The sequence below is a fragment of the Melanostigma gelatinosum genome (assembly GCF_949748355.1).
Source record: "Melanostigma gelatinosum genome assembly, chromosome: 1".
NCBI lineage: Eukaryota > Metazoa > Chordata > Actinopteri > Perciformes > Zoarcidae > Melanostigma > Melanostigma gelatinosum.
In genome coordinates, this window is record NC_136634.1 from 4,051,781 (window position 1) to 4,072,500 (window position 20,720).

At 40.7% G+C, this 20,720-nt stretch overlaps 2 protein-coding genes across 2 annotated transcripts; both read right to left on the minus strand.

Annotated features, from left to right (window-relative positions):
- Positions 1–1,205: 1,205 nt before the first annotated feature.
- Positions 1,206–7,577, minus strand: wee1 (WEE1 G2 checkpoint kinase). Its single transcript, XM_079275694.1, has 10 exons — positions 6,638–7,577; positions 5,654–5,865; positions 5,146–5,212; positions 4,378–4,550; positions 3,762–4,030; positions 3,499–3,585; positions 3,304–3,389; positions 3,034–3,204; positions 2,500–2,645; positions 1,206–2,358 (listed from the first exon to the last, which is right to left on the minus strand). The coding sequence occupies exons 1-10, from the start codon at positions 7,124–7,126 to the stop codon at positions 2,202–2,204; spliced, it is 1,857 nt and encodes a 618-aa protein (XP_079131820.1). The 5' UTR covers positions 7,127–7,577; the 3' UTR covers positions 1,206–2,201.
- A 1,363-nt stretch (positions 7,578–8,940) lies between these two features.
- On the minus strand, positions 8,941–19,977 carry znf143b (zinc finger protein 143b). The gene is made up of 15 exons (XM_079266759.1): positions 19,868–19,977; positions 18,312–18,427; positions 17,496–17,684; positions 17,281–17,361; positions 16,392–16,588; positions 16,146–16,214; positions 15,944–16,060; positions 15,696–15,771; positions 14,730–14,855; positions 13,996–14,175; positions 13,482–13,709; positions 12,099–12,247; positions 11,203–11,355; positions 10,360–10,488; positions 8,941–9,269 (listed from the first exon to the last, which is right to left on the minus strand). The coding sequence occupies exons 2-15, from the start codon at positions 18,415–18,417 to the stop codon at positions 9,186–9,188; spliced, it is 1,884 nt and encodes a 627-aa protein (XP_079122885.1). The 5' UTR covers positions 18,418–18,427; positions 19,868–19,977; the 3' UTR covers positions 8,941–9,185.
- Between the last annotated feature and the right edge of the window lie 743 nt (positions 19,978–20,720).

Sequence of the window (20,720 nt, forward strand, 5' to 3'; positions counted from 1 at the left end):
CACCAGTGGTTGAGCATTTATGAAGTCTTTTTATGCCACTTTATACTCTTCTACATTTCAGAGGGGAATAGACCGTTTGGACTCGTCATTGCAGGGTAAACTAACATATGGCCGTGTTACATTTAAGTATTTAGGTATTGTGCATGCTGACTCACAGGGAATAGAATAGGACCACAACTAATTTCATCAATTACACGTGTTTACTATTGGATTTTTATTCAATGGAATTATAATCATCTGACAGCTTTAGTTACTTTACAAAATATTTGTTTTTTGGCATTTTAAACTGACATTTGACTTTTTTATGACACTTCTATATTTTTATGACACTCTTTACCACATACTATACTATGACTTGTTTGATGTGATACTCTGACATTTTATACTTCAGATATTTTTAGGAATGATTATGAAAGTTTTATTTGTCAGACTATAGTGTGCATCTTCTGCCCTCAGACAGATCAGGAAGGTACCACGGCTAGATGGTGTGTCAACCTCCTGCCTTGAAGTCTGGTCTGACCGGCTCCATCTTCTTCACACAGACCTTCACCAGATCACTGGAGCTGTGAAGTCACGTTCAGTTTTAAACACTCGCCTGTGATCCCTGTCCAAGAAACCCGCCATCACAGGATTACATGACTACAAACAGGGCTGTTACCATCACTGCGCACCAGTCACACCCTCTAACCTTTTTGATGACATGCTATACTATGACATGTTTTACATCTTTAGGAATGATTATGAAACATCTTTACTGTGACTGTTTCATTCCATACTATAAATTTATTAAAACATACTGACATTTTTAGTATGTCATAAAAATCATAGTATAGAATGTTTCAAACAATGTCAACAGTTTGTTTACTAGGACATTGTATACTGGGACATTTTTAACAGCATACACTGACTATTTCATGATATCTTTTATTTACTTTTTCATGACCATTTTTTTGGCACTATACCGACATTGTCAGTGGCTACACTTTAAGAAAATATGCCGTACATGCATCCAGTAAGCATTACAACACTTTAGGTAGAGATTCCAAGTTTAGCCAACACAAGACGGGGAGAAAACCGGTTTCAACATGTTTTAGATGTTGGAATGTATTGTAGTGTCTGCAATCTGAGAGATTGTAAAGATTTGATCCTCCAACACACATTCACACAGTACAACAGTACACAAAGTGTAGATGGTAAGAATTTATTAAAACAACATCTGTACACGGTTAACACAAATGTTTTGTGTTTGCGGTTACAAGAAAACAAAAGTTACGGAAAACTTTTCCGACCAGAAATTGAAGATGAGCATTGTGAGACAAATAAAATGACAGAACACATGAGAACCTAAAGAACAGGACGACGATTGTTCTAATGCTACAGGCAGGGTTGGCAGCACCTATCAACAGGGTAATTAAAACACTATGGATCAGTTCTAACCTCGCAGATAATGAGTTCGCTCACTGGTTTTGGTACTTCAAAACAAAACGGATGATTTTTTGCTCAAACGGTATTATCCATTTTCCATCCAACCAGAATAGACATTAAATGGGGGGGGGGGGGGGAAACAGACTCCGGCTACATTAAAATAAGAGCCAATGACCTCCAGAACGATCCAACCTGAAATGGACCAAACCCCAATACACACAAAACATCAATAGCAGCAGGTTCTTTTTTTTGTCTTAACAAAAAAAAAAAAAGTGGCACATTTCAGGTGTTTCCTCCAAAGTGCTCCATACAAACACAGAAATTGTAAGTTCTCAGACCCCCTGGTAGCCAGCATCAGGCATTTGACAGGCAGTAAGGTGCGCACGGCAAGTACATTCACACTGAAGAGAGCTTCACTGCGGATCCGATCCACTGCCAACAGGCTTCGGCTTTGTCGAAGAGGAAGTTCAAGGACAGAAACGGTGATAGAGCCTGACGTTTATCTTAAGGAATGACCGAGTGTAAAAAAAAAAGGTAAAGTAACTACCTTTCAGGAATGACAGTTTATTTTTCCAAAGTAGAAGTCCATTGGATAAAAAAGAAGGGCTGAACCATGTTGGCAATGAGAGTCTATGGAGATGAGTTCAAGTTCCACCACGACTGAGTGTTCACTTTGAAAATAAAACCGTAAAGAGACAGATTCCGTCTGAATGGGTTTTGATTAAATAGGTCCATGAGCCTTTGTGTTTCACTTCCTGTCTGGGTGGATTGCCGCATTAGTAGATGGTGAGGCTGACCGACCGGTTCATCTTCTTGCCGATGAGTCTGGAGGTTCTGGGATTCGACTGGACTGTGGAGCGGGTCAGGATCCTGTCGGTGGACAAAACCTTCTCCTCGGCTGCAGCTCGAGCCTGCTGGGCCTTCTTCAGCTCCCTGAGGAAGACAAAGAGAGACGGTTATGATTGAGACCTGAAGGCTTTGACCACGTAAACAGGTTTATCGAATGAACAGTGTCCCACCCACTGATGAGCAACAATGAGCTCAATAGCGCCACCTTTGTCGTTGAATACTTACTTCTGGAGCAGCGCGTTCTTGAACTTCTCCGCGTTGAGCTCGACTCTGAGCTGATCGGCACTCATTCTGGCAGCAGTGAGGAGCACCGGGTGTTTGATGAGTTCAGCCGTCGACGGCCGTCTACTTGGATCGGGATGGATCATCAGCTGATAGACGAGAAAACATAAAAGATTCAGTTAAAAAGCTGCTCAACGAGGACGTGACAAGAAATACAAGAAAGCACACAAAGTCATCTCCCAATAGAAATGATTTATAGTCAATTTATTCAACTTATCATCTCAGCACTGACGATGCTCACAGCTAAATTAGCTATAAACAGCTTAAGCTACAATTTTACAGCAGAGATAAACAATAGATAAAAAAACCAGCATTAAGTTGTCTCAAAAACATTTTCTTAAGGGCCTGTATTTTGAAAGAAATCTAACAAATTTAGAAAGGATTTATCAACATGCAGACACCCTCTGACAGAAGACATGTCTAGTCTTCACATAGCTGATCTGATTAAACATGAACACACAGAGAGTTGTCCGTTACCTTGAGAAGACTGAGAAACTCTGGAGAAAGCACTTGTGGGATGGCGGGCAGTTTTCCCTCTCGGATCTCGTGCCATTTGTCTCCGTTGGTGGGAAGAGGCTCCGCCCCCGAGGCGCTGACGACGGTCAGAGCTAGAGCAAAGATGTCCGCCTTAGTCAACTTACTGTAGTCCTACGAAAAAAGGAAACCAGACCAACGAGGGCAAATGTCAACACCTTTGTGAAGCTCTGTTCAAAAGTAACGGCAGTTCTTAAGAGAAAGGTGACGAACCTCTTGTAAAACTTCATTGGCCAGGTATCTGCTGTCACCTTCCTCCACTTGAGGGTTGTTCACTCGTGTCACATGACCAAGATCACCTGGAGAGGAAACAATAACTAGATTAAAGCCATGACCATCTTTACAGTGATTAATATTATTAAACAAAACAAAGTTATCACACAGGAAGACGACGTGGAAGCAGCGTACCTATTTTGTAGACGCTGGTGGTCAGTCCTTCGTCGTCATCACATTCATCACAGCTGGATACAGACTTCCGCGAAATAAAGATGTTGCCTTAAATAAGGGGGTTGACATTTCCATTAGTTTCTGACCTCTAAATGTTGATATTAATACTCTAGCTCCTGTTGTTTAAAAGACACAAATATAGAAGTGTTATCTGTAGTATTTAAAGTCCAGAATTCTCTATCGCAGCTACAATTAGTGTAACTTCCACATCTCAAAGCACTCACTGGGCTTGATGTCCATGTGCACCAGAGACGTAGAGTGGATGTACTTAAGTCCCCGCGTGACCTGCAGCAGCAGGTCTTTCAGCTCCAGCTCGGTCAGGTAACTGAGCCGCCTGTAGTTCTCGGCGATGGCGTCGGAGAGCGTGCCGCCGTTGCAGTACTCGTTCTGGATGAGCATGTGGTCGTCCTCGGCCCAGGCGGAGTAGTAGCGCACCACGTGGGGGTGTTGGCCCAGCACGGCGTGGGCGTACACCTCCCGCAGGGCGTTCTGTCTGTGGGGGAGGGGAAACACCGGTTTAATTAACAACTTATAGATCCAATTACGCAAAGCAGAACTTTAGGTCCCTTGTGTACTGCATAATATTGATTATTGAGGCTGAAAGTTTCATTTAAAAACCTGCACAACCACCACTTTGATAAGTGCAAAACAAAACGAACGGCACCACAAAGTTCAAACGATGTTAGTTTGAACGCATTAAATATTATTTAAGTTTCTTACAAACATTTGAAGGTTCAGAATAGACATCTTGGACGCTAGACTTCAGGTAACGAGCCCCCCCCCGCAAAAAAAAGACTATCTCCGGCAAGACCTTTTCAGGTTGTGATGAAGTCAACTTACTCATCTATTGATCCTGCCAGAGGTTTCTTCGATCTCTTGATGGCGTAGATGCAGCCATCGAGTCTTTTCACGCACTTGAACACGGCACCAAACTCTCCACAGCCGATCTTCTCCAGCTCGAGGAACTCTGAGGTGTACCTGGACATCATGTTGCTCTCCATCATGGTGATCCTCTGAGAGAACACCACATTTATTATTAACATTTCAGCTGCTTCACAACAAACACTTTTCATACCCATTTAAATCAAGAGATCTCCTCTGCAAATGGGTTTTAACCCATCTACATATAACAAGGCATATGGAGTCGTGATTTTGCTCGTACATTTTGTAGTTAAAACTATTTATGTGCAATACATCTACCGACACTCTGTGTTGGATATGCATGTTTGTCACAATGTTTATTCAATACAGCCACTTGTGCTCTAATGGTGTAATTACATTAAATCCTCTTTACAGGAAAATTTGTTTTGGATTGCAAAACAAAAAGTCATTCATCCAACAAATAAATACAGAATATTTTCCATGTCAGGAGTTCACTATTTTTTGACATTTAATATGCTTCATGATCAATCATCGAACTGAAATAAACACCAACATGTTATTCAATGATGCAAACATCATTAGTTGCAACTCTGAAGATGAAGCGTGTGCTGAGAACACACTGTTTTGTGAAATATTGAATCTGCACAATATGCAACAAGTGTCCAGTGGAGAGAAATAAATAAATGATATTCCTAACAGTAACGTGTTAATTAACGGGTTAATTACCTTGGATGGTGGCAAGACTTCCTCCTCTCCCTCACCGTCACTCGCCTCCATGTCTTCTCCACAGGAGCTGAAAGACAGAAGACGATAGACGCTGTTGGTTAGCATTCTGTACAGCAGGGGGCAGCACCGGGGGCTTCACAAGCACATGGCAGAGTCCACCAGAAACCATGAGGTCTTGGTTCCCAGCCAAACCCCCATGCACACTTAGTCAACGGCTTTAACGTATCTGGTTATTATAACAATGGGTCCAATCTGTGCTCAAGATAAAAGGTTAACCCGTCCAGCATGGAGGGTTACAGGTTTTGCGTTACTGTACGATGAAAAGTTATAATACACAAAGTGACCAGGAACATATGCAACCAAAATATTGACTACAGTTTGTCACCACCCCCCCCCCCCAGCTATTTTACAAGTACAACAATCTGCAGGTGTTTTAGGTACAACAGATTCTTGGGATTGGTCCCTCTAAAGACAAAAGTGTATTTCTAACAAGACAGGAAGAACTCACTCATTCCAGTGTGCTCGCTTCCTGTTTCTCTGCTGTGTGGCAGACTGGATGAGGAGGGAGTCAGGTGTGAAGGGGTTAAAGTTGACCAGGGGGGTCTGCTGTCTCCTGCTGGTGTCTGTGAGTGACTTTCCCGAAGGGTCCACATTCTTGAACAGGGCAACTCTCCTGCTGCAGGATCCAGAGCCGGAGGCCCTGGCTCTGGACAGCAAGCTCTGAGGGACAAAAATAAGACAGATTTAGTGCGTCGTTAATTACCTTTAGAAGATTTTAAAGCACAATATCTACTACATAAAAGAGTGTGATTACACAAAAAGGGGAGTGTAGTTATGAAATAAAGTACTGCATCTAAACTTGCCGTGTAATCTAGGATTCAGAAAAACAAACATGTCCAGACATACAACTTCAGATCATTGAATCATTTGGCTGGTTGACAGCCTGTTACAGTGGAGCATTACACAAGAGTACAGTGGAGCATTAAGTGGGTCAACCTGGTTAACTGAACTCTAAAAATAGACCTGGTATTTACTTAAGCTTGGTGTTGCTTGTTTTTTCTGATTTTCTTCCCAATTTAAAAGAGTGATCTGCAAATGTGCAAAAAAGCCCAAAATATGATTGTAGACATTTAGAAGAAAAAAAGTACTGTCAAATGTTGTGTGCACGTGTTTTTGCAAGCAGATACTAAACTTTAACCCATGCAAAAAGAAGGCTAATGTTCTCTAATACACACTTAACATCGATGTAGTATCGGTGTTACATGTTTCTTCCCAAATAAACAAGTGACAAAATCCAAAAGCAGCAAAATAAATGTGCAAAAAGCCCAAAATATGATTGCAGACATCTAGAGGGGAAAAACAAGTACTGTAAAACGTTGTGTGGGCGTGTTTTTGCAAGCAGATACCAAACTTTAACCCATGTAAAAAGAAGGCCAATGGTCTCTAATAAACACTTAACATCGATGTACTTATATTATCAACAAATACAAACCTTTGGTGTGTGCGGTGTGTCAAAAAGTCTGAGTTTTCTGAAGGTTTTGTGCGGAGGTGTGTCGGGACAGTCTGGGATCGGAGAGCTGGATCCGTCCCCGTCGTCCTGCACGAAGGACCGCTCCGGTGATGAACCTCCTGCTCCGTACAGCCGAGAAGAGAGAGCCTTTCGCGGCGACGGCGAGCAGTTGGCAAAGACGACGCTGCTCGGTGACCGCAGCAGGTGAGACGGAGAACCGAAGCTCTCCTCGTCCCACAGCTCCACGTCGGACTGGTTCAGCGGGCTGCTGTTACCGTTGTCGACCGTGTCCCGTCGCACTGGCATCGGGGAGTCCATCTCCGTGAAGCCGGACTCTCCTCCGGTGCTGTTGTTGACGTCCTCGATGGGCTCGTCCTCTCCGTCGCTACACGTGAACTGTAACTTCTGCCGAAGTATTACCGGAGCTTTAGGAGAAGGCGACCCGTGCCCATGTCGACCGCAGCTCGACATTTTTGTAAGGATTTTAAAAACACCCGGGTTCGTAGTCGACAGGGTAAAAATAAAAGCAAATCACGTGGTTGAACCCCCACTACTGTTAGCAGTGACGATTCTCGCTAAAATACGAAAAACGACACGAAGCTAGTAAACTTCTAACTACCTTAAAGTTAAAAAGGTATCGATACAAGTGTCCAAAAAAGTACCGTGAGTCGCTTAAAGGTCAGTTACCATCCCAGGAAACGTTAACGTCCGCGAACTCCTCCAACACGCCCATCCAACGCGGAGCAATGGCCCCGGAGTAGCGAAGAGGAACAACGTCCCGAATACGGTGTTAAAACACAAACTAAAGAACAAACGCATGTACTACTCGGTCCGGTCGAGTATCGGTATCCGTCACTAATCTCTCGATGGCTTACCCACGAAGGTACACGTCTTCACACGCAATAAAACCCACACTAATGTTTACAACACACAAAAAGTTTGAATGAGCCTTTCCTATCAACGCGCGTGGCAAAAGGACTTCCCGCGACCGTTAGTCACATGGCCCCCGCGCAGCCAATCAGAGCGCGTCTCGGATTTTTTGAAAGAAGGGCGTTTCAGAAAGGAGGCGTTACGTCATCTGTGGAGTAAGCAGCAGCGATTTGGCGCGAACGCCGCGTGCCCATCTTTCAAGTCACACAATTACTTTAATCGAGACAATGCCGTCCATTGTTTACACGGTGTGATCAAGGAAGCCGCGACACATGAATATATATCAAGGTCCAGTTTCAACACGGACCCCTTTATGATCAGTTTATGGTTGATACAACCTTAATGGTTGATCAGTTTATGGTTGATACGAGATATAGTGTACTTTTTAATCCACTACATTTATATGACAAAACATTTATAAAATATGATACTGCATTATACATTTAATTAACTATCAGTAATAATGTAGTTAAAATGTGCTCCACCTCCAACAGTTGTGATATTAAAATGCTGCTGAGTGTTAAAGAATCAGTATTAATATTCCAATATAATAGAACTATATGAAAGCGACCATTACTTCAATATAAACAGATACTACAATGTAAACATACTCAGTTGCAAGTAATATCAATATACAAAAATAATGATTTACAAGTAAAAAAACAAACTTATTTAATTATATTCTTAGCCTAAATATTGTTAGAAAGAATTACTTTTATTAATGCATTATGCATAGAGGCCCTTTGTGTTACTGCATTGTTTTATATATGATTTTATTTATAACTAACAAAGTATAATATTAATTGAGCAGCGTGTTGAGATTGAGTGAATTTTAGCCACTTTATATATTGTTGGTTTTTCAAACATCTGTAGAAGAAAGTACAATATAAGAGGACTAGGAGCAATGATAAAAATAAAACCCAAGTAACAGTAGAGGTATCCCTAAATCGTACAGTATTTGAGTAAATGTAGTTAATTTCAATCACTGCTTAAGTCAAAAGGTGGGTTTTTAAAAACCAACATGAAAATATATTTTCCCAAATTGTATGCGAGTATGTGCCTTGTACACTGTCTTTTATCAGATGTCTTTAATTAAGGCTGACATCTGGAAACATGTGCACTCTGCTCTATTTGTCTTCCACATCTGTAAGGTTGTGTTTTCACAATGTTTATCCACCAAACAGGCGTTAACAGTTTGATTGTCTGTCGTTATAATGCATAAATACTTGCATTGTTTTATATCTATATATATCAAAATGAATAAATACAATCATGTTTAACAGGTATTTTAAACAGGTATATAAAAAAAAAAAAAAGCACACTTTTTTTTATCTTGTTTTTTATTAGAAATAGCGTTAGCTGTACACTGCACTGTGCACCATGAACATAAGAAAGCATTTCCCCCTCCTGTCTCCTCTGGTTTGGGGAACAAAATAGCATAGCAGAACTCCAGTTATCAAAATCCTATGTACACATAAAAGCTAAGTTCTTTAGTGGAACAAAAACACAGAGGAAGACTTGTGATTTCTCTCGTTGATATAGTCCAATTGAGATGTTCTTTGTTTGTTATTATCCCAAATCATGGTCCATAATGAGTCCATCAATCATCCAGGCCCGGCGACTCTCCTTGCTGTATTCTTGATGCTATTCTGATGGCTTCCTCCAGCGAAGGCTGATCGCTGAGCTACAGAGAGAAGGAAAACAATGTGCATGATACGATCATTGATCAACATACTGATAACCGCTGTTAATCGATCACTACTACGGATTTACCCCGACGCCCCCATGGAAGACAACACCACCGGCGACTGGTGTTAAAAGGCTTGCTTCACATGTTGGTTAAAGGTGGAAAAAGAGTGTTTGCTTTGTGATAAGCATGACAGAAAGAGAGTGAGTCAATCAAAACAGGTCATGAGACCTGCAACCTTTGATGCCATCCTCGTCCCTCTGGGGTTTCAGGCTAGAATAGCTCATTTAGTACTTGAATTAAACAGAATAATATGTCGTTAAAACACATCTATTTGTGTTTGGATTCATTTTCGTACTGAGAAATAAAACTACAGCAGAAAATTGTTATTAAAAATTTGGCTTCCTCTTTATTCTGCAGATTTAGCGCTGGCGGTCATCATGGATTTGGATTACATGTAAACTCATGTAGGTTTAAGTTTAGTTTGATCCCTGATGTGGAAACACACCTACACCCCCGAGCTAAACCCCATCTAACAATGACTTTTAGTTAAGTGTTAAAGCAAATAGTTTAACAGGGTGGGATCCTGGATTTGTACATTTAAATACCTGCATGACTGAAACTCCCGTCGGTGTCATTTAAACTCCCGTCGGTGTCACTTAAACTCCCGTCGGTATCACTTAAACTCCCGTCAGTGTCATCTAAACTCCCGTCAGTGTCATCTAAACTCCCGTCAGTGTCATCTAAACTCCCGTCAGTGTCATCTAAACTCCTGTCAGTGTCATCTAAACTCCTGTCAGTATCGTATGAACAGCAGCACACTGAGTGTAGTTCTCAGCAAAAGTAATCAATCAGAAATGCAGCAGACTTTGTGGGATCAATACCAAGTCTATAACTACGGTAATATTTCTGAATATAATGGGCCTCTACTTCCCAAATGCTCCATTTCACATATTTTCTGCGTTTAAACAACATGGCAGATGTTTCCAGTCTTCTTCTTTCTTCTTCTATAAAGTCAACCAAGCAAATCCACAGACATGAACTCAAACCACCAGTGTATTCACTCCTATGGTGTCGTTCTACCAACCTGCACAGCAATGTGAGTACCGTTGGAGGTGGCCAGTAATGTGACAGGATGAATGTCATCCTGCTCTTGGCTGTAGCCAGCCTCCTCCACGGTTTGGAACGCGGCCATGTCTGACGTCATGATGGCCACCTGAGGGAGACGAGAGACAATCAATCACAAATCAATCAGTGACCACAGTTGGTGCTATTTCGGAGGTCCGACAGAGAATTGTTTGGGCTGATTGTCCAACGCCAAAAAATTAAATAAAAAAGGGGCAGACACCTGAAAAGGTCTGTTGTTTTTAGACCAGCTGAAAACACGACCCATGTTTTCTTTTTTCCCTGATTAGTCCTTAGATAAGGAGTCAGGTTTTCCCTGGAGTATATTTCCTCTACATGTCTCCATCCTGGTCTGTGATGGCCTGTTTACATGAATCATTAGGAGTTTGAAGAGATAGATGTACTTCTTTTGAAGGATGTCCACAATCTGAGGGTGCCAGGAAAACTTAGTATAAAATCTCCTCAACAATCTGAATAACCGTGTGCAAGAATGTTTGTATTGTTTATACAACACTTGAAGATATTGGTGATTGTCGTCTGCCCACACTGTCTCCAGCAGTGCTGCCGTTTAATGGTTTATAAAACAAATGCTTGTTGAAATTGTAATTGTTATACTGTATATCATTATATAACGTACTCGTGATGTTTTGTTTATATTCAAGATAGTCTGGTATTATGAACCTCAGCTCAGTTACTTAAGTAACACAAATACAATACAATTATATATGTACACAAAATACCCCAAAAGCAAATCATTCAAACATTTTTTTTCTACGTTCCAAACAACAGTGGGTCAGTTGTTTACCTGTTCTTCTGAGCCGTCTGTTGTTACCATTGTAACCGAGTGAGCACCGTGCGTTGCCAGTTCGTGGGCCGGGATGGTGATGGTCGTGCCTTCTTGGGTCACCATCGTGATCGTGCCCCCCATGGCTTGTAAGTCTGCTTCAGAGATACTGACCTGATGTGTGAGGCACAAAATACAGAGCGAAGAACACAATGTGACGATTGGGGACGACTATAAGTGCTTTCAGAGGATATATATATATATATATATATATATATATATATATATATATATATATATATATATATATATATATATATATATATATACACACACACACACACACACATATATATACACACATACACACAAACATGTTCATGGATATGATGGGCTCACTGGTCATTTTATATTCTTCTCTACTTTTAAAGTCATTTTTCAATTTCCTGTGTTCCTCATTGTATGTTTTTGTTTTTTTACCTTGTAAATCACTTTGTTAGGAAAACTGTGATACAAATAAAGTTTGTTAGTGTCGTTATTACTTCGGTCATGCTACTGAAATGCGAACAAATGAAATGCACCTTGAATAAAAATGCAATTTTCTTTAGGTTTGAACATTGTTGGAAACCCTTAATAATGTAATACTTATTAATGTAGGATAATGTAAGTACACAACTCACCAAATTATTAAACATAGGTCAAGCTATTTTAAGACAATTTCATTTTGAAATGTTACATGTTATACCTTTAACTTAAACAGAGTAGTAGCTCTGGAAATCTTGCAGATGTAGAAAAGTAATTAAGAACTTAATTACAAACACTTTTATAACAGATGCCTTTTCGCCATTTTAAGCCCTCGAACTGTGATTTCTCTTTTGGTTTGTGATGTCATTGTGATGTCACTGCGTTCCCATTACCTGCTGTTGCGTCCCGTCCTCCTGCGTTACCAATGCAACGTGCTGCTGACAAATCATGTCCGATCCCTCCACAGGAAGCTGCTCTGAGCCGGAGTCGTCCGCCCCGACCACCGCCGTCGTGTAGCTGACGTTGGGGTCATCAATGGCGTCTGAATTTGAGATTAAAAGATTTTATTTGTTTGTCACTATTTGAGACAGTTATTCCATGTAGTTTAGTAATTCAATTCATACTTTATTTTCATTATTTGTGTATTTCCTGTACATTTTCATTTATTTTAGTTTCATTTACATTTATTTCTGCTTAATATGGTCTCGTGTTATAATCGTCTTTGGATTTTGTATCTCCTCACTTTCTGTACTTCTATATTTATATCATCACAAAACATATTCTAAAGCAGGGGTCTTCAACGTTTTCAGGCCAAGGACCCCCAAACTGATAGAGCGATGGAGCAGGGACCCCCGACTATATATATTGTAAAAAATTGTGTTTTATATTAAATGGGCATAGTACCATGTATAAACATACCTATTTATTGTGCATTCAATACTAAGCTATTCAAATAATACACAGGTTCATATATTCATGTTTTTATTTTAAACATGTGTACGGTACAGTGAGTAGGGTGGCCGTGCCGCTGCCATTTATAAACACGCCTTGTCAGCTGATACCAATGTCAACATCAACATTGTCTGTCAATTGCATGATAATCATGCATACAAGCTATTCAAATAGATGTTTTTATTTTAAACATAAACGTGGAAACAAATGAGTGATGGCCTATTAGTGCCACTGCCATGGAAGAACATACCTGTTATCTTGCATACAATACTGAACTATTAAAATAATGGACAGATTGATGTTTAGAGAAAAAACAATTACAATTTCTTTTTTCTATTCATTGTCTGATCAACCAAAACTTTTTGCAGCCCCCCTGCAGTACCTCAGTCAGGTTTGTTATTAGCTAGTTGTTGTTTATTTTCTGCTAACAATTACATTTAATTCAACAGTTATTGACAATAATTTTCACTTTGTATTAACCTGCTCGTTTTGATTTTGATAAATCAGTTTAAAAATGCTTGTTCTCATTTCCCACAGTTAAAGGCCATGTATTCAGAAGGCTTATTATATTCGACCAACAGTCGTCACCATAAATATAATCATTTTATTATCACATAAAACCAAGAAAATGATCAAATTCTCTGACTGAGGCAGCTGCGACCAGACACCGTTTAGCCTTTTTGCTTAAAAAATGACTGAACCGATGACTAAAAGTGTTGCCGATGTATTTCTTTGGGCCATCGACTAATTGTTGCAGCTCTATATTCTTATACATCTCACAGAGCTTCGTCAAAATAACCTTTTGTGATTATATTTTCACCCACCTGTTGGGGGCTCAAAGTAGGCCTCCTGCTCCTCCTCGATGGGCTCCGTGTCGTTGTGCGCTGTGCGTTTGTGCATGGCCAGTGTTGAGATCTGCTTGTAGGTTTTCCCACAGTGGTTGCAGTTGTAAGGTTTGCAGGGTGTATGAACCACGTGGTGTTTGTAAAGGCTGGAGTATTCTGTGAAGCGTTTTTCACAGCCAGGCACTGTGCAGACATAAGGTTTCTCTCCTGGAGAAGTAGAAAAAGAGGTTTTAATATTTAAAAAAAAAAAAGGTGCCATTTTCAATCCTTATTGCAATGCTCAAGTACTTGTAACAAATTGTTTCTGGCAAACACAACCCATAATAATGCAGGAATCTTTATGTATGAGCCATATTGTTTTCTGCAAACTATTCACACAGTTGTATTTATGTGCTGAACTCAATATTGGGGGTCAGTTGTGCCCGAGTAGGACACCAAACCACGGTTTCATCACTCATTACACGTCACAGACTGTGATGTAAAGAGGACTCACCAGTGTGTATCCTCATATGGTTCTTGTAGTTGGTGGCACTTGCGAATGACCGTCCGCAGCTCGGCTCAGAGCAGTAGTACGGCCGCTCCCCGGTGTGTGTTCGGATGTGAACTTTGCGGATGTTGGAGGTGGTAAACGACCTGCCGCAGCCATCGACCGGACATTTGAAAGGCTTCTCCCCTGCAGACAAGATATGGGATGTCAGGGGTTTAAGGGGTTACTCATTATTCCAGTTCCATGTCTCCATATCTTTTTCAAAAGTCATTGTATGGGTTCACTGATATTTTTGCGGGTACTTTCAATAATACTGTGACCAGTTCTATGTGTTGATTTTTTAAATTGTTGAGGAAAATCAAAGGGTTTGACATCACACATGCTGGTATTTTATAAGTCTCTCTCTCCCAATGAGATTTTTAAAAAATCGTTTTATTCAAAAACAAACGGCAGCAGCCCAGAGTCATGCGTCTTGTGACGACCCCGTGCCTGAAAAGTTCAGCCTATTCTGGACGGAGGCACTGCACCCCAATCTGTGTTGTTTTACTAACCTGAGGTGCGTGACTCTGGCCTGGTAGTTCTGAACAAAATAACACAATTCTAGATTCTCACTTCTGTATCAAACCAACAGCCCTGAGGCCAGTAGCAGTTATCATGTAAGGTCCCAGTAGTAGCAGAAGATAAACCCTGTGCCAGACCTATGGATCATTAATGATATTGTTCTTGGTGTTGTTGTGTACCTGTATGAGTCCTTGTGTGCTTTTGAAGGTCTCCGGATGTTTTGAAGGACTTGCAGCAGTTCAGTTCTTGACATCTATATGGCTTCTCCCCCGTGTGTGTGCGTGAGTGACTCTTCAGTCCGTACCCTTAAAAATAAAACAGAAACTCAGTCACTAACACTCAGATATGACAGTTATTTCTGAGTTAATCAATACACCTCAGTGCAGATTTATTTTGATCTCAAAGTGTTCGTTGCTGACGTCACTACAGTAATTACATTCATCATTCATCAAGGTGTTCAATGAAAGAATTATAACAATCAATAACGAATTGCAAAGTAATCCGCAAAAATGATCTGATGAAGGCTGGATCTCTTTATACTCTAAATCATGCAATATGGCAAAAAAGAAAACAAATAGGACATGTTCCAATGTGTGAATTATTTTTAAACTATTTAGCAAACGGCTTAAAACGTTTACTGCTTACAAAAATAGTTATTTCACTCTCTTGGAAAGTTAAGTAATTGCCCGTTACTCTACCCCGGGAACAGATGACTCACATTATTAAATGTAAACGCTTCTTGAAGACTGATGAATGTGGCGAGGTGTAAATGTAAGTGGTCATTTGCATTCGCCCGAACTATTTGAATAATGAATTGATCTGTTAAATGTGAACTACGTCTTTGAGTTTGACACAATGTGCAAAGAGTGAAAGTATGGATTCCAACAATATGGGAACCCTTTGAAAAACAGAGGAACACTTTTTTTCTTCATTTTGTATTATAATCCATTATTATTTTTCACATGTCTTACATGTAAGGGAAGGCCTCATTTTAATGTTGGACAATAATCTGTGTCTTTGATATTCTTTTGGGCAAAAACATATCTGCTTTTTTGTTATTGGAAGTTACTAATAAGGATATTACTGAACAAATGTCTCTAAAGTAAATGAGACGGCTCAGAGAGAGAGAAAGTCTCCACAGCTACCTGTTGCAAACTTCTTCCCACAGCCTGGATAGTCACAGACGTACGGCTTGTCTCCAGTGTGGGAGCGCTCGTGTACCTGTGGGGACACACACACACACACACACACACACACACAACAAAACTGTGAAGCAGTGAGGCTGAAAACAGAAACTAATAACATCACAGGAAGATGCTGAAAGTGAAACGTTGTCTTTGAACAACCCCACACTTGAGTAGGCAACACAGCAAAAAAACAAACCCACACACACCTTGAGATGGTGGGCAGTGGTGTAGAGCTTTCCACAGCCCTCGTATTCACAGCGGAAAGACTTCTCTCCTACGTTTGAGCCCCTCGCTGACCTGTTGTCTTGACCCTGTAACACAATCTGAAAGCCACGCGAGTTAGACTCCACTGTTAAACCTGGAGGACGGATTAATAAAGTAATGAATAACAGATTCTAGAAAAGATACCCGCATGTGGACGCCATTGTCTACTTCCACTCTGCCGAAGGACCCCAAGGGGTTTTCAATGTTCTCCACCTGACAGAAAGGAGACGGGACACTTTCCTATTACAGCACACGCTGTTATGAACGTAACTTATGAATGTAAGGGACAAAAGATAGACAAACAATGACTAAAATAAACAGACAAAAGATCAAATTAAAGAGTAACAATGTCAGCGTAGAGAAGAAAATAAGTTTCCTCGTCATGTTTACCTTGGCGGAGTACTGTTCCAGCACGCTGATGGTCTCAGGGTCGATGGCCGTGACGTCGGCCTGCAGGTCTGCGATGGTGCCGTCGGCCTGGATGGCCAGGATGGTGTTGGACTGGGGCATGTGCACCGTGTGCTGGATGTAGGCGGTGCTGCCGTCCTCCAGCTGCACCTCCTGCAGGCCGCTCTGGTCATATACTTCTGCACAGAAACAAGGAGACGGATGTTCATGGAGAGAAACTGGGACCAGGTCCAGAGTGAAAACTGAGATGGTTGTTTGCTCAGCATGGATGGATGGTTTCCGACATGAATGTAGTCAAACTTACTGTTTCTTTGGACTAAATCTCTTAGCTATGAAGACATGAGTTATGACAAAATACATTTCTTTGAGCATATTTCGAAACACTGGGTTTGGGTTACCATTGAGTTTTGGTGCCAGTCCCTCAGAAATGCCACAAACACCAATTTCTACATTCAAAGACAGATCTGAGCTGAATGCAGCCACATGACACTGTACTCTGCATTTAAGGTAAAGTGTGCCAGCTGTTCATTAACACAACTAACTAGCCAACTCCTGATTCTTCTGAAGTTACGAGTACACTCCTCTAAAGGTTGTAAAAGGACTTCTAGGAATTCTTCCTTTACTGTATTTCTCTTCTTATTGACATAAGTTTGTAATGTCTTGTGTTTAACTGAGAAAAATACAAAAACATTACAACTCTTCATCATAAATGACTGATAAAGCATAACAATGTTAGTATTTTTATTACCGTTGTCTCCCTTACATCGAGATGTTATTAAATGAAATGAATGAAATGAGAAAGATATAGAACAAACTCAAAATCCACTGAGAAAATCAAGCTCGTATTTGTACTTTTTTTTTTTTTTTTTACCTTTGGGTGTGTGGATGTAGGCTGTTGTTCCATCTTCTAGCTGAACTGCTTGTCCATCTTCAAGCTGTAAAGTGTCCCCTCCTAAAACAGTAAACAGTAAGCTCTGCTTAGCTGTATGTCCTGGATACCTCTACAGTATTTACACAGTAGTAAGATGGCGTTAAGTCATCCAGTCAAAATACAAATGAACGATTGCTTTTAGATCTGTATCCTACCTCCTTTAGGCGTCGACACATGCTGAACGTAGGCAGCAGAGCCGTCCTCCAGCTGGATCACCTGGCCGTCCATGAACTGTCCATCCGAAAAGGACGATTTGGAGTCGTGCTGGATGTATGCGGTGGACCCGTCTGCGAGAGTGACGGCCTGCAGGCTCACGGTGTCCATGCTCTCCATCTGATCGCCATCTGGGAAAATGGCGTGAAAATGACAATACTTTAAGCGAGAAGATCGTGGAAGTGGCAAGATCATCATGTTATGGTTATACACGGAACTGAGTTCATATCCTTTAAAATACACACTGCACGCTCATGTTGACATACTTGATCATCTCATAGTGGGCAAACAAAGCACATAACATATTTACTTGACTACGGTGAAGTTGTTGTTTTTTGCACCCCAAATTTGGGTTGAAATACTATATTTCTATATGACTGATTACCATCTACTAATTCCCAGGTTATAAGTATTGTAAAGTCCAGAGGAAGACATCTGATGAACAGTGATTCCTCTATGAACCAAACACACTGTTACCTCTCTCTGTCCTACTGTGTGTGCAATATTCACATGAGTAATATTTACTGCAACATCCTTATGTGTCATGCATCATATTGTTTATAGTAGATGCTCATAATGTTTATATTATATGCATCTGTACTTTTTATAGTGTGACACTTCGATTTATTGCATGGGTTTTGTCTTATTTACTCAGCAGCGATAAAGCAAAAGCATGATCACAAATGAAAAAAGAAAATATGAAATACAATATTTTGGCCGGTTGTCCGTATCGAGCTGTATTCCAGTCTTGAGCTCACCTGCCACCGTCACAGCCTCCGTCAGACAGAGTGTGACCGTCTGCCCGTCTGCATCATGAAACTCTGCCATTCCCTGGGAGTCCCGGTTTATCTGGGCCAAGAGCATGCTTCAGCTGCTGGAGCGGAGACACACACAGACACATTTGAAACCGATACTGGTGTCCACATGTCAGCAAACACAGAGAGACACATGAAGTCAGAGCCTTTAAGTTCAGGGAATAAAGCATAACCCACCACAAAGCCCTTATTGTGTCAGTAACTGTGGTTTTGTGGCGCATGTTCCAAAACTAATTTTCTCTTAAATTCTAACAAATAACGGTGAACATCCCATTATACACTCGTGACTCTGATAATCCTTAATATTGGTTAAAAAAAAACAGACCAGACCTGCTGTCATACCTCGTCACCACATGCGTTCCCTGTCAGTTCTCATTTTACTGAGCATTTTGTTAGTTTGCTTGTTTTGTTATGTTTTACCTCCCTCTTTTGTGATGTCATGTGATTTTAATGTTGTCATGTTTTAACTGCCTGTCTGCTTACCCTTGTTTTGTATTAAATGTCTGCATTGTACATGTCCTACTATACACGAGACTTGTCTTGGTCCCCTGATCTTTTTATTCCTCCATGTTTTGATTTCACCAGTTCTACGTCTACATGTCGTGTGTTTTATTGTTCTTTTAATTGCCATTTTAACATCAGGCTAAGGAACATTTAAAAAACCCATTCAGACTCTTAAAAGTATTAATATGTATTATTAAAGTGAAGGTATGTATACAAGTATAGTACAGGACAGTGAGGCATTATACTACTTCAGAGATTATCAATAAGACATAATAATATAGCAAACTTGACAGTTGTAGTCACAGCTCTATAAATATTGTACCTTTTATGCTAATGAGTGCCCACCACCTAAGTGGGCTCTTATTTCCTCTCAGCTGTTTTTTGGCGCTTAATATTTTGAATATGGGATTATGGGGGGCAAGCTAGCTGCGATTTTAGCACAACTATGACTTTGCCACACGTGTCGCTCTGTAATAAAACATTACATATGAAGTACAGTGGAGCGGCTGTAAAAGGCTGCTCGGTTAGCACACTTGACTGATAGCATGTTTGAATGCACAGCCGAGACGTAACGTCATGTAACGGAGGAGTAGGGTGGTTAGCCACCATGCTAACAGCTAACTACGCTAACCGAATTGGTGCTGTCACGACTTATTTTAGCGGCTTTAACTAGCTTTCTTGTTGCGGATAATCACGTTAATGAGAATACCGTAATAAGGAGTTAACGTGTGTAGTCTTGGCTGACTCTGTGACAACTGGAGGTGCTAGCTAGCTGTCTCCATGAAGCTCCCAGACGAGCTAATATAACTAGGAAACAAGAGCTAATTAATGATAACTTAAGCATTTTGACTCGCTGGATGTCATTTTGTATTTCACGTTAAAACGCTATTCTCGTCCTTCTTTTGAATCCCGGTCGCAGCCAGTCACTCCCTCTCTCTCTCGGAGATGGCTCTGGGAATAATGCATACTGGGTAAAAACCAATTTATATACTAACCTCCGAAAAATTTCCAACAATTCCTCCTGTTCGACCACCATGCACCAGTGCAGGAAACGCTCCACACGCCGGGAACATGTATTGCGGCAGAATCCTCAGCGCGACTGCGCCCGCCTACCCGCAATTCAGACCCGCTGATTGGTCGAAGAGATCACAGCGCCCGCTCTGATTAGTCTATGCGAGGTTGCGTTGCGGTTATTCAGCTTCCCGGGCCCCTTGCAGACGCCATTCCGCGTCAGTTTTCGTATTGTCTCGGGCTGTTTTCACCAGAAAATGCGCAGTGTCATCGTTATAAAATAAATATTTAAGCTTCAATTCAAGACGACATTCAACCGAGACTGTGGATTGCAAGCCACGGTGTGCCGCATGAGGTGGTTTGATGGGTTCTTCTGCAATATAAACAGCGATGCGTGGGGAGGTTTTTCGGCATCCATGTTGAAAACAAGGTCGTGTGGGTAAAAAACACGGGGGAATGTGGGCAATGGAGTGAAGAAGCGAGGCTCAGATGGATGAAACGTACAGCTGACACCTGACAGGGAAAACACAGAGAGCAGCACATCTTAAGAACACATCTATAGAAGCAGACCAATGGATTTCAACTCACAGATAAATAGATAGTGGTTGTACTTGAGTAAAAGTATCAATACTTTATTTTATTCAAGTAAAAGTATCAATAATTTGCATTTGTGAAAATACAATATAAATCCTGCATTCAAAATGTAACTTAAGTAAAAATACAAGTATTTGCATATATATATATATATATATATATATATATATATATATATATATATATATATATATATATATATATATATATATATATATATCTTTAAAGTTAGGCTCAATGCAG

Excerpts from the sequence above, each read along its gene's own strand:
- wee1 (XM_079275694.1), bottom strand. The coding sequence starts at position 7,126 with ATGTCGAGCTGCGGTCGACATGGGCACGGGTCGCCTTCTCCTAAAGCT. Across the intron at positions 4,031-4,377 it reads CTGGCAGGATCAATAGATGA|ACAGAACGCCCTGCGGGAGG; the intron begins GTAAGTTGACTT and ends CCTCCCCCACAG. Across the intron at positions 2,359-2,499 it reads AAGAACGCGCTGCTCCAGAA|GGAGCTGAAGAAGGCCCAGC; the intron begins GTAAGTATTCAA and ends TGTCTTCCTCAG.
- znf143b (XM_079266759.1), bottom strand. The coding sequence starts at position 18,417 with ATGCTCTTGGCCCAGATAAACCGGGACTCCCAGGGAATGGCAGAGTTT. Across the intron at positions 12,248-13,481 it reads CTACTTTGAGCCCCCAACAG|ACGCCATTGATGACCCCAAC; the intron begins GTGGGTGAAAAT and ends TCTCAAATTCAG. Across the intron at positions 9,270-10,359 it reads GTACTCACATTGCTGTGCAG|CTCAGCGATCAGCCTTCGCT; the intron begins GTTGGTAGAACG and ends TTCTCTCTGTAG.